This window comes from Schistosoma haematobium, chromosome 3, assembly GCF_000699445.3.
Source record: "Schistosoma haematobium chromosome 3, whole genome shotgun sequence".
In the NCBI taxonomy this organism is placed as follows: Eukaryota; Metazoa; Platyhelminthes; class Trematoda; order Strigeidida; family Schistosomatidae; genus Schistosoma; species Schistosoma haematobium.
In genome coordinates this window covers 3,404,489-3,416,981 of record NC_067198.1, presented here as the reverse complement: position 1 = coordinate 3,416,981, position 12,493 = coordinate 3,404,489, and the positions used below count along the sequence as shown (strand labels likewise).

At 41.0% G+C, this 12,493-nt stretch overlaps 2 protein-coding genes across 3 annotated transcripts in view; one reads left to right on the top strand and one right to left on the bottom strand.

Annotated features, from left to right (window-relative positions):
* XPO7_1 (Exportin 7) overlaps positions 1-12,493 on the top strand; it is a 72,364-nt gene continuing 59,871 nt past the window's right edge. Inside the window, exons 1-6 of one of the 2 annotated variants that reach the window (XM_051212787.1) lie at positions 1-1,524; positions 1,555-1,861; positions 1,898-1,977; positions 2,185-2,331; positions 2,369-2,462; positions 2,505-2,671. Coding sequence is in view for 1 of the 2 variants with exons in the window: in XM_051212786.1 (XP_051068700.1) it covers positions 30-35; positions 2,185-2,331; positions 2,369-2,462; positions 2,505-2,671 (414 nt within the window). In the remaining variant the exon portion in view is untranslated. The remainder of the gene's footprint in view (positions 1,525-1,554; positions 1,862-1,897; positions 1,978-2,184; positions 2,332-2,368; positions 2,463-2,504; positions 2,672-12,493) is intronic. The other variant, XM_051212786.1, reaches the window with a different exon arrangement.
* MS3_00004824 (uncharacterized protein) lies at positions 4,799-6,551 on the bottom strand. Its single transcript, XM_051212790.1, has one exon. The coding sequence runs from the start codon at positions 6,098-6,100 to the stop codon at positions 5,222-5,224; it is 879 nt and encodes a 292-aa protein (XP_051068703.1). The 5' UTR covers positions 6,101-6,551; the 3' UTR covers positions 4,799-5,221.

Sequence of the window (12,493 nt, the reverse complement as noted above, 5' to 3'; positions counted from 1 at the left end):
CACATTGTAAATAGGTGTGCTACTAGGAAATGAATGTGAGTTGTGTAGTGTCTGTGTTGCTCCCACAACTATAAAATAGTTAAAATAACTCAGTACCAACAAATTATCTGAATGTTTTTCAAAGGTTTATAACACTCAGTAGCCTTGGCGTGTTCTCATTTTCCAAATGAATATCGCATATATATATATATATATATATATATATATATATAGCATAGCTTATTATACTTAAGACGAAATTTTCAGTTCGCTAGCAATGTGTAAGGAATGGTCTGTGCTGCTGGATGAGTATTCATGCTCGACATTTCCTGTTGTATTCCATACCCTGTGATTAAGTAACTTTATGCTACCACAAAGTTTATTTGGTAACTTAGGTAGGGAAGTTCTTGACATTTCCTGCAAATTCAACCCTCAAAACAAACGATTCTCATTTTTTATAAAGTAGATTAGTGTTGAGTTGAATATAAATTAATAATATGACACAAATCCTCAAATGTCAGCTTATCAGTCAGTTATATGCAAATTAAAACATAAGGCATCTGTATACCAGTCCAAGTCGCCACACTTCACGAACACAGACAAGTGGAATTTTTAAAAAATCCTAGGTTGGTGGTGGAAAAAATTATTCATCTTAAACATTATTCTAAAAAAAACCTGATTTTTGGTGGGTTGAAAATATAGTTTTCTGGCCATATCGTCAACTACGCTAATGTGAATACCTTCTGAAATGTGGTACAAGCGGAAATTAAGAAGATATATATCAGACGATGATGATCTGTTAGTAGTAGTAAGTTTGTGTATTTGGGTAATTGTGTAAATACTGGCAATGGAGTGATTAGTGAGATTATTCTACGTGCAGTGAGAGCTAGTGATTTATGCTAGTCCCAGCCATCTTTCGTACCGTTGTGTAGTTAGTCTGGGTGTAAAATGTCAGATTTACAAAGCTTTGGTTTAAGCAGTTTTGCTGTGTTTGTAAAAATTGACCCCTTAGAGTTGGAGATGTCAGAAAATTTTGTGTTTGGTGATCGTTGTCTCCGGAGCCTTTGTACTTGCTAACTGATGGCTTTATGTGCTATTGCGAACCAGTACTGGTAAGCATCCTGAGTGAGTGTTTTGTATGAATCGTGCTATATTCCTGAATTTAACTTCAGATGTTACTCTAGATCGGCATATGTTTGTAGTTCGGTTGTTTTTTGAATGAAGTATACTTAAGTGGGGTCTTTATATATTGACTTAACAAAGAAACTTGCTCACAAATATCGTTCTCAAGGTCACGCTAATGTGAAGCACAGTTTAAACAAATGCTTCTGCTAATACATGATAAATATATCTTTTATCAATATTCACAAGGGAAAATTAAAATCCGGAAATATAACGGAGTGTGCAGCAGATAAATAACACTTAATGGGGAAGCTTGGAAGAGGTGGGAGGTCTTATGTACTTGGGCAGAATTGTAGATAAACAATATAATCTAATGCACATTTGAGGGCATGGACTGGCAAAGCAAGGATAGCTTCTACAACTGTAAGTTAACACCAAAGTTAAGATTTTTAGTGAAAACGTCAAGACAGCTCTACTTCACGAAGCTGAAACTCGGATAACTACGATAATCATTGTCCGGAAGGTACAGGTATTTATAAGCAGACATCTACACAAGACACACCAGATCCGTTGGCCAGATACTGTCAGCAACAACTCGTTGTAGCAGAAAACAAACCAACTTCCAGCTGAATAAGAAATTAAGAAAGGACGCTGAAGATGGATAGAACATATATTGCATCACAAGGCAAGCCGTAACTCGGGATCTTGCACATGGAAGGAAAAGAGGACACCTAGGGTAACATTGCATTGCGAATCGGAGGTATATATTCAAAAAATAAATAATACTTGGCGACAGTTGTAAAGGAGAGCCCAGGATAGATTTGTTTGGAAATTCCTGTTTGGAGGCTTGTCCTCAACGAAGGGTAACAGGCATAAGTAAGTTTATTGATTTTAAGTGATCTGAAGTCGCATTCTTTTCATTACTACTGACACTATTAGTCCTACTATTCTAGGATTTGTTTTGATAATTTTTTTCTAGTTCTGGTAATGTGGTATGTGAACTTGAATGGGACCGCATATGTTCTTTATTTCCAGAATCCTCACTAATTACCACTAATTTGATTTTGTTTACCTTTGCCATAGGAACTTGAACAGCTGGAATACTTTTGCAGAGAACTATATACAACTAGTGATCCGGAAATCCGTAGTCAAGCAGAAAAAGCTTGTTCTTCCTTATGTGAACGGGCTGATTGTCCTTCTATATGCCAGTTACTTTTACAGCATTCAACTGTAAATATTTCATTATCATTGCTTTTAATTTGTCTAGTCGTGCTACTCACAGCTTATTGCTTCTACAGCTTTGACTAAATATATTTCCAATCGAGATGCTATAATTTCACATTCATCACGTTTAGCTATTCGTGAGTTTTTTACTCCATTCATCTTATATGTTTCTTAAACAGGAGATTTTGCCTTAAATTATCTAGCTGCGCATGCTGGATTGGAAAAATTTGTACAACAAGCCTTAATCACACTTATTTGTCGGCTAACAAAGTCGGGATGGCTGGATTCAGTAGACGGTAGTCCTGGATTTTGTGATATTTTGGACTGTGCGTCAAAGTTTATTGAGGTAAGTAAACTCTTTTAAGCTGCGGACATAAATTTGAAACAGTTAGCATTTATTATTAGCGGAAAGTTGTTTAATTCGAGCTATCGTTCTTCTTTTTGAAACGATTACTAGTGTCTTATTAACAGATTCAGTAGTTAGCCCAACACTGCACATATACTGTTGTGTTTTGTTGACTGCAGATAAGAGCGAAGCGAATTATCGATCGGATCAACGACACGTAAAACACGCACGAACGGCCTAGAGTTCTGATTGACCCTGCTTCCCTGTCTAGCCCAGCCAGTTGAGTCCAGAACGCAAGTCTCAGCCTCTGAGATATGAATCATTATATTTCAGACATACTCTGTTTATATACCAATCAAACAAACCACATCGTACCATAAAATAGAAAACAACATTTGTACAATATTTAACAAGTGAAATAAATACTGACCGATAGGGAGTGTACATTTAAAGTCCAAGGACACCATTAGACTTAACCTGATAATTATTGGTATATTTTTCTGAATATCCCAACAATACGATGCAATTAGGACTCAGTTACAGAACCTGAGGTTTCTGAGCAATTATTTGGTTCTTAAAGCATTCAGTAGTGATTGTGTAAAGTATATTTAGACCGAAGCCATTATCATGGCGCGACGGTAGGGTACTGTCTGTCGTGAAGAACTAATCGAGTTACCAAACGAACAAGGTTGGTTGGATGGGGTGGATAAGACTGCAAGCAATAAACTCAAAATCCGAGGGTGAAGTCGTATTCCAACTCCACAGGAGTGTAACGTCGGTAAGATATTTTCATCACACAGTAGAAATATGCAGTTATGCTTCTTTCTCAACACGAAAGAAACGGGTTAAAAACGACCATCTTTTAAAATATGATGTAAGCAGTTCATTTTAATAAAAATGCACCCATAAATTCTTTTCGTTGGGGAAGTTTATCTCACCTAATGGAGAAAGTAGAAGAAATTTACACAGGACTCTCACCGGCTGAGTGATATCTGATAATGTCTCAAGGTACTGTGTTCCAATATCTCTAGGACCCCAACCATAAAGCATTAAAAAACCTACGGAAATTAGTCCTGTTTAGCTTTCCACTGTACCGCGGCACCACGTCATACATTGGCCACCTCTCTGCTTTCTCGAATCAGTCCCAGCTTCGGCACATAAAACACGATATAGATTTTTCTGGGACGACATGCTTAGTACATCTTCAAGCCTCTAATGTTGGTGTTTCGAAATTGTGACAGTCGAATTATCGTCACTGCGCTCGTACACACGTTACCGAATCTCAGCATCTCTGACAGTGTTCCCACTGAGGTGTTGGTATATAGGGCCTTCGAGATGTTAGTATACTTCTAAGACACACCTTTCTTCAGCAAATGGTCCCAAATGACAGTTTTCCAGCGAAACGAAGCTGTCCCGATGCCGCGAAACAACGGTTATTGGCCTACAATAAGTATGGCGGCTTCCTAACACTTGATGGAGAGTAAAGACGAGATCAATACATTCTCGAGCAGAATGAAAAGTAACCTGCTTCTCGCGAGTCAACCTTTTATTGGGTTCCAACAGCCTGCAAAGTATGACGAAAGCCAATAATTTGGATGAAGTCGAAAGTAGACTTAACCCTCGATAGTTGTTGCATAGATGACATGGACCCTTTTTAAACATTGTGACGACCACCGACTCGTTCTAAAATGTCAGGACTCTAATTGCGGAACTTTTGCAGACAGCTCACTCCTACGTTTAGAAGGTTGCACCATGTTTAACAATCGCCTTAGGTAAGTCATTTGGGTTTGGTGATTTGTGGCGTATCAGGAGTTGGACTTCTGCCTCGTTAGATGGGTCAGTCAGTCAGTAACAACGTAGAAATTCGTACGTACGTACATCAGTTCGAGTTGCCACACCACATTAGCACAGAGATGCAGTGGTCGATTCAAATCCCGTAGTGGTAGTGTTATGACCTTGGATGTCTGACTTTTCGATCACACGACTTATCTACCAATCCGAATACGACTTATACGAATCTTCACACTAGGCCAACCAATGACGTTCAACCGGTGTGGGCAGTCTAGCGTCCTTATTGGTCCTATGTCCTACGAGCCCTTCCACTTGAGTCCAGAACACAATACCAGCTTCCGAATCAGAGCAGATCAGACCAGATCATTTATTTCAGACATACTTGGTTTATATATCAATCAGACAAACCGCAACGTACCATAAAATAGGAAATAATATTGTACACAAATAAGCCCAAAAAGTGGCTGTGAATGAGGGAGGCAGTAGTTAATAAACTGAACATAACTTAAGGACCGTAAATCGTACAATAATAAATTATAGATCAAAATAAAGCTTATTATAAAAGGAATATAAATATCCATAGTGTAATTGTTGAGTAGTTATACAATAAGAATATTTATAGAATATTAGTCCATGAATAGTCCTTGGAATTTACCTGTAGTTTAATCTTCACCGGATATAACACCTCCCCTTTTTTTTTTGAAAATTCCAACTTTAGATTCTGATTAAAAAAAAGAATCATATGTTACTTTAAATTCCTCAACATTCTCCTCCTCCTCGAAATAATGTTGGGTCCTTATGGCTCCAAAATACAACTAGTAGGACTTTATTTAAACCATGTTTCTCGTATTGACTGGAGAAGCCACTAAAAATGACTAGATGATGATGAACGACCTTTGACCTGAGTTCATTATTTTCAAATTCATTATGAATCTCGTTAGCAGATAACGAGTCATTAAGAAAGTCAACGTCTAACAGAATTAAATTAGATTTTTGGCCATCATTCGACTCAGCTGACATATTTCCCTCATTGTTATAAGAAGTTTCATCAAAATCATATGCATTATTCTGAGAATCAATATCTGGCACACTGTCATTAGAAATGGGATAGGTTGACTCAATATAAAATTCTGTCTTCCGGTGATTTTGAGTAACATCTGGTACAATTTGGTTCATCGTGTTGCTCCAGTTATTTTCTGAATACGAGTCACCATAGCTTTCTCGACTAATAGCACGTGGACCACAATTTTGTTCTAGCTGGAGTTTATTTTCAGAGCTGGACAGAACCAGTAGCGTTTCATTTAATTCTGGACTCTGGGCTTCATCTACAGGATCTGGCTCCTGATCACCTGGTATTTCCACAACTTCATGTGCATTTAGCACAATATTTTCTTGCTCTGAGCTGGACACGTTACCAATATTACGTTTTGATTCAGGTATAAAAGGATTTGAATCCTCCGCAGGATATGCTTCTGAAATGTCCATTACTGCACCATTATCTGCATCATGAATAGATTTCTTATTTTCTGCTTGAATGCAAAGTCTGCCCAAAACTGTTTCAAATAGCTGTTGTTGGAAGGCCAACATCTTCTGCTGGTGCTGTAATATTAACCGCAACTCTTCGAAAGAAATCGACATTTTTTTTTTTTTTTTGCCAATAATATTAGCTCCAGAAATCACCGGCAATTATACAGCTAATTTATTTCCAAAATCTGAGTCACCACTTGTATTATTATTATTTATTTGTTGCCAAATTCCCCGTCGCCAATTGTTATGACCTTGAAGTTGAGGGATCAAAACTTTTCTCCACCCCGTCGCCAATTGTTATGACCTTGCGTCTCCCAATTATTTTGTTTTTGCCAAAATCCCCGTCGCCAATTGTTATGACCTTGGATGTCTGACTTTTCGATCACACGACTTATCTACCAATCCGAATACGACTTATACGAATCTTCACACTAGGCCAACCAATGACGTTCAACCGGTGTGGGCAGTCTAGCGTCCTTATTGGTCCTATGTCCTACGAGCCCTTCCACTTGAGTCCAGAACACAATACCAGCTTCCGAATCAGAGCAGATCAGACCAGATCATTTATTTCAGACATACTTGGTTTATATATCAATCAGACAAACCGCAACGTACCATAAAATAGGAAATAATATTGTACACAAATAAGCCCAAAAAGTGGCTGTGAATGAGGGAGGCAGTAGTTAATAAACTGAACATAACTTAAGGACCGTAAATCGTACAATAATAAATTATAGATCAAAATAAAGCTTATTATAAAAGGAATATAAATATCCATAGTGTAATTGTTGAGTAGTTATACAATAAGAATATTTATAGAATATTAGTCCATGAATAGTCCTTGGAATTTACCTGTAGTTTAATCTTCACCGGATATAACAGGTAGAGGTAATAAGAGTATAAGCAGTAATCAGGAAAATTAGTGTTTGGAGATGTTATTTAAAGAGTATAATACAGTGAAATAAATTTGGGAAGAGAAAAAAAGAGACAAGGAGGAATAAGGAGATCAAAATTTGAGAGAACACAAATAGTGGATGCACCTGCGCCATTGCAAACGATTTTGAGCCATGTCATTCAGGGTCTCTAACCATCGGTTGCTCGGTACTGACCAGTGAGAACAGAACAGTCTTGAGATGATGGAGAAGATTTGTGTTTCAAGTAGATGACCTCAGGTAGCTGAAGTTTGCGCTAATGATGTCGTGTTGAAGAATGATGAAAGCTCCACGATCAAACCATCCAGCTCAAAGAACAAAACTCCATCAAAAAAAGAACGGTCTGATTGATTCCTTCGGAGCGACAGATTAGCTGAACTGTTCCCTGAAAAACTTCAACCATCGTCCGTGCAGTGTGTGGATGTAATTGCTTAGCGTTCTATCAGCTTCACACGCCAACAAAACGAGACGAAGATGATGTTACGGCGACTCCGGATCAATACACATGAAACAAGCTCTTCGAATCAGCAACTGGAGAGCTGGTGTGTAGTACTTGACTAGAGTGTTGAATGCGAGTTTTGGATAGATGAGTTATCGATGTTAAAGCTCTCTCAAGATATAGCCAACCCTATCTGCTACACGATGTCCGTGAGTGTGCAAACACTGAAGGAGTCCAGTTTGAGTGGCATACGAAGTTTATGAAAAGATGTATCAAGAATTGTATTCGGTGATAGCATTAAACTTCCAACCGGTCGGTGACTTCAGATCGTTTAAATTGGACAGGATTTCTACTATAAGCGAGCTGTTATGTGGAAAAAAGGCGTGAAGTGAGCTTGTGTGTAATTAAGTACTTGCAGTAGTCGTTTATGTAGACAGTGATAGTGAATCTTAACATACTCTTTATTTTTAATTATCTTGTTAGTTGTGTGGGCTAGGATATTGCACTGGTGTAAAGACCGAAACAGATGATTTTCTCGGGGGGCACTCTCTGATCTTTCGACCCAAAATGTTTAGTCCATAAATCATTAGAGCAACGTTGTGAGATGCGATCCCAGGGTAGCTTTTGACAACTTGCTTCGCTTGTGGCGTTTGCAAAATGTCCGTCTGCTAACGTAGGAGCAGGTGTACTGCACAGCGGTTCACTTTATTTTCATTTGTGGCTGTGAAACAGCGTTTAAAAGTCGGGGACACTAGTTATCATCGTTGATCATATGTTTCTTCTAAGCATATCCAGCGTATTGTGTGGTACAATAAACAGTGCTGTGGTTAGACACAAGGCAATAGGTAAGGATGAAAAGTGGTTGATGAGGTAAATCTTCATCGACTGAGGACACATGTATTACGCATGCTCGATCACCGTCTACTTTGATGTCCTGTGATGGTATGTGTAGGATTAGATCGGAGGAAGGCTAGAAACTGTCCAACTAAAAGATTGCATCCGTTTATGAATTTACTGACTCTTTAACTTGATTGCGTAGCTAGGTCCAGACTATCTGATTGTAGTCTTTGAGGTAAATTCGATCAGCTTTTGCAGATGTTGAATGATTAAGTTAATACTTAGTCATTGACTCAGATTCTTGCGCTTTCTATCTTCCTACGGATCTTGAGTTTCAGTATTAACTTATGCGTATTTCTTTATTCCTTCTCCTCAAACTATGTTCTTATTGTTTAGTCTTTTCAACCTTCAGTACTAACATAGTTGATTTTCAAACCCTGACTTTTCATTTTGTTCGTTTCATCCTATATTTCTGATGTGATTTGGCTAATTAAAATAATGCACATTTCTCATGCTCTACATTCATTATACACGACCGTTGTTGCTACCTTGACGTGGTGGTCGGGCTTGCCTATCGTGATGAAGCAACCGAGCTATACTAGATGGAACAACCGTTCCTCGAGGTCCTACCATGTCAGACAGGTCGGTTGAAGAGCGGTAAGACTAAAAGCAACAAACCCAAGGTCCGAAGGCGAAGTCGTACTGCTGACTGTACAGAGGTGTGACAGCAGTAAGGTGTTTCCTTCAGACAACCAGCATGACAGCGATGCTGCCTTCCCACAAGGAGGGGTGGGGTTAGAAAAGGTCGACTCTAAAAATGCACACCTCGCCTTATCTCACGGATTTCCGTCTCCGGCGGTAAGGCCCTTTGAAGAACGGAGCTAACACGTCAAAAACCTCCCACGAATAGGCCGTGCACGACCGGCCTCAAGCAGTTGTCCCTTGGGCACTGCGGTCACGCTCTCAGGTCACTGAGACCGCCTCTAATCCAATTTCCTTTTCAGGTACTTCCAGAAGAACCCTTCCTCGGTGTGGGCAACCGGGAAGTGATAACCGCCCTCATACCTCTAACAGCACCCAAGACCACTGTATTCATAATCGACCTTCCTCTTCAATTCCTATTATTCCTCTTACATCGACTTTCAACTCTAAACTTCCTCTTTCGGCTTCCTCCTTAAGTGTCACCATAGCCAACGATTCTAGTGCTCAAAACTCTGTCCCAGGTCTATTGAAACCTCGCTCCAAACTACACATTGGAGCCTTCAACGTACGAACCGTATGTCAAATTGGTCAGCAGGCTTCCTTGGCTAAAACCCTAGAGTCTCTTTCCATTGATGTATGCTGTGTCTCCGAAACACACATACAGGATCCCAGTGTGGTCATTCACTTGACCTCACCTCGGCAAAACGGAGAGCCAACGAGATACACCCTCCGTGTATCTGGAGACCCGATGGCCAGTCCTCGTGGACTGGCAGGTGTAGGCATAGCACTAAGCATGAGGGCCGAACAAGCACTGCTAGAGTGGATCCCCGTCAACAGTCGTCTATGTGCTGTTCGGCTAAACGGCTCCGTAAGAACTCGGAAGGATAGGGACACACGTCGTTGCCTTTTTGTCGTTTCTGCCTACGCTCCCACCAACTGCGGCTCAGATGATGTGAAAGATGAATTTTACAGAAAGCTTTCTGAATTTCTTCAGAAAGCTAAACGCTCAGACATAGTACTCGTAGGGGGTGACTTTAATGCTCAGATAGGTAGCTTAAACCAAACAGAAAGGCATTTAGGTGGATATTTTAGCATTCCGGCACAGCGAACAGATAATGGTGACCGTCTGCTGCAACTGTGCTCAGACAATCGCTTATTTTTAGCAAACAAAAATTTTAAGCATAAGGAGAGACATCGTCTAACATGGCGGCCCTCTACACCAAACCAACATTTGACTCGGTAGACCGCGAGATTCTGTGGCAGTGTCTGTCATTGAAAGGCGTACCCCAGAAGTACATAAACCTTGTAAAGGCTCTTTACTCGAACACTACTAGTCGAGTCAGAGCTTATGGCGAACTGTCATCTACTTTTGCAACCTCAGGTGGTGTCCGTCAAGGCTGTCCACTTTCCCCATTTTCGTTTAACTTCATCATAGATCTACTGATGGAAATAAATTTCTCGTCGACTGAGTTCTCGGGTTTATTTATCTATTTATTTGAACACATGAATATTGGTACAAGAGAGCGCCAATATATATGCGCCACACAAAACAATGAAAATTCAAAGAGAAATAGGAAAAAAAACTAAGGAGCGCAAAAAGAAAAAGAGAACAATAACGAAGAGATTGGTGTAAGGTAGTATGGTAGAAATGAGGGAACGGAAAGGCACAATCAGAAGAAATCTTTCAGGTAAGGGAGACACAACCACTTTTTATGAAGAAAGTAAAAGAAGGTTACAGCAGGATCGCCACTGGCTTCTATTCTGAGCCATATCTGATAACGTCTCTAGCCACTGTGTAGCACCATCTCTCGGACCCCAACTAGGGAGCCGTGAAGGACCAACACAAGCCAGTCCTTTGCAGCTTTCTTTCATACCACGACACCATGTCATGCACTGACCACCTCTCCGCTTCTTCCAACCAGTCCCAGAGTCGGCAAATAATGCACGACGTGGAATTCTCTGGGACGACATTCGTAGAACATGTCCAAGCCACCGAAGTCGGTGTTTCAAGATGGTGACACCAATTGAATTATCATCTCTGTGCCCGAACACACGATGCCGAACCTCTGCATTACTGACATGATGTTGCCACTGAATGTCAGCAATCCTTCGGAGACAGCGATGATCGAACACAGAGAGTCGTCTAACGTCCTCAACTCGGAGACCAGGTTTCACAAACATAGAGCAAAACTGCTCTCATCAAAGCGTTGTAGGTCCGACCTTTTACAGCCGGACTGACATCACGAAGGCGCCAATGATGACCCAGATTGGCATAAGCCGCTCTGCCTTTCACTATTCGTGCAATAATATCATCACTCACACCCCCACCAGCACTTATGCAGCTACTCAGATACACGAACTTCTCGACTACGTCTATCTGCTCACCATCCAGAGTGAGTACAGGATTGGAATCCTGCCAGTCTTGTAGAAGTACTTTGCACTTCGAAGGTGCAAAGCACATACCATACCTACGGACACTGATTGCCAACTGATTAAGTGCGGATTGCATGCCTTGGGCATTATCGCACAGTAAGACAATATCGTCCGCATACTCAAGGTCGAGAATTCTTTCTCCAGGCAACAGATCCACACCACCATTACTTACATTCATCAGAGCTGTTTCCAGAATGTCATCGATGGCAAAGTTGAAGAGGAATGGTGAGATTGGGCAACCCTGCCTAACCCCACTACTCGAATGGAACAATGGAGAGAGGTGGTTGTATGCCCTCACTCTGCCTGAGGTGTTTTTATATAGGGCTTTTAGGATGTTAATAAACTTCTCAGGCACACCCTTCTTCAATAGACAATCCCAGAGAACAGTCCTGTCCAACGAATCGAAGGCAGCCCTGATGTCAAGAAACACTACGATTGTTGGCCTTTGATAAGTATGGCGGTGTTCTAACATTTGGCGGAGGGTGAAGATATGATCAATACATCCTCGACCAGAACGAAACCCAGCCTGCTCCTCGCGAGTCAATCTTTCTCGGGTTTTGAACAACCTACGAAGTATGACGGAAGCCAATAGCTTGGACGCAATCGGAAGTAGACTTATCCCCGATAGTTGTTGCAGGAACGACGTGAACCCTTTTAAAGATAGGGACAACTACCGACTCATTCCATGACGTTGGTACACTCTCTAGTTCCCAAACCTTTGTAAACAGCGTCGTCAGTCCCTTAGTCAGGAAGTCACCACCATCTTTAAAAAGAGCCGGAGGTAAGTCATCTGGGCCAGGTGATTTGTAACGCTTCAAGAGTTGGAGTTCCTTGCGGACTTCCGCCTCATTTGGTGGATCAGTCGTCACCGGCCACGTTGGGCGGGACAGTCTGACCGGTGCTGCTGGAGCAGCAGGCCAGTTGAACTGCCCTTCGAAAAATTCTGCCCATCATCCAAGACGTCGATGGATGTTAGTGATTGGCATCCCATCATCCTCGCAGATTGTTTCACTCACACCACACTTCTTGCTGCCAGTGGCTCGGATGAGTTGGAAGAGCTTCCGGTAATTGCCAGATGCAGCTGCTGCTTCCAGCTCATTAGCACGCTTCGACCACCAGGCTTCTCGGTCCTTACGCAAGCTTTGCCCAATTTCCTCACGT

Excerpts from the sequence above, each read along its gene's own strand:
- MS3_00004824 (XM_051212790.1), bottom strand. The coding sequence starts at position 6,100 with ATGTCGATTTCTTTCGAAGAGTTGCGGTTAATATTACAGCACCAGCAG.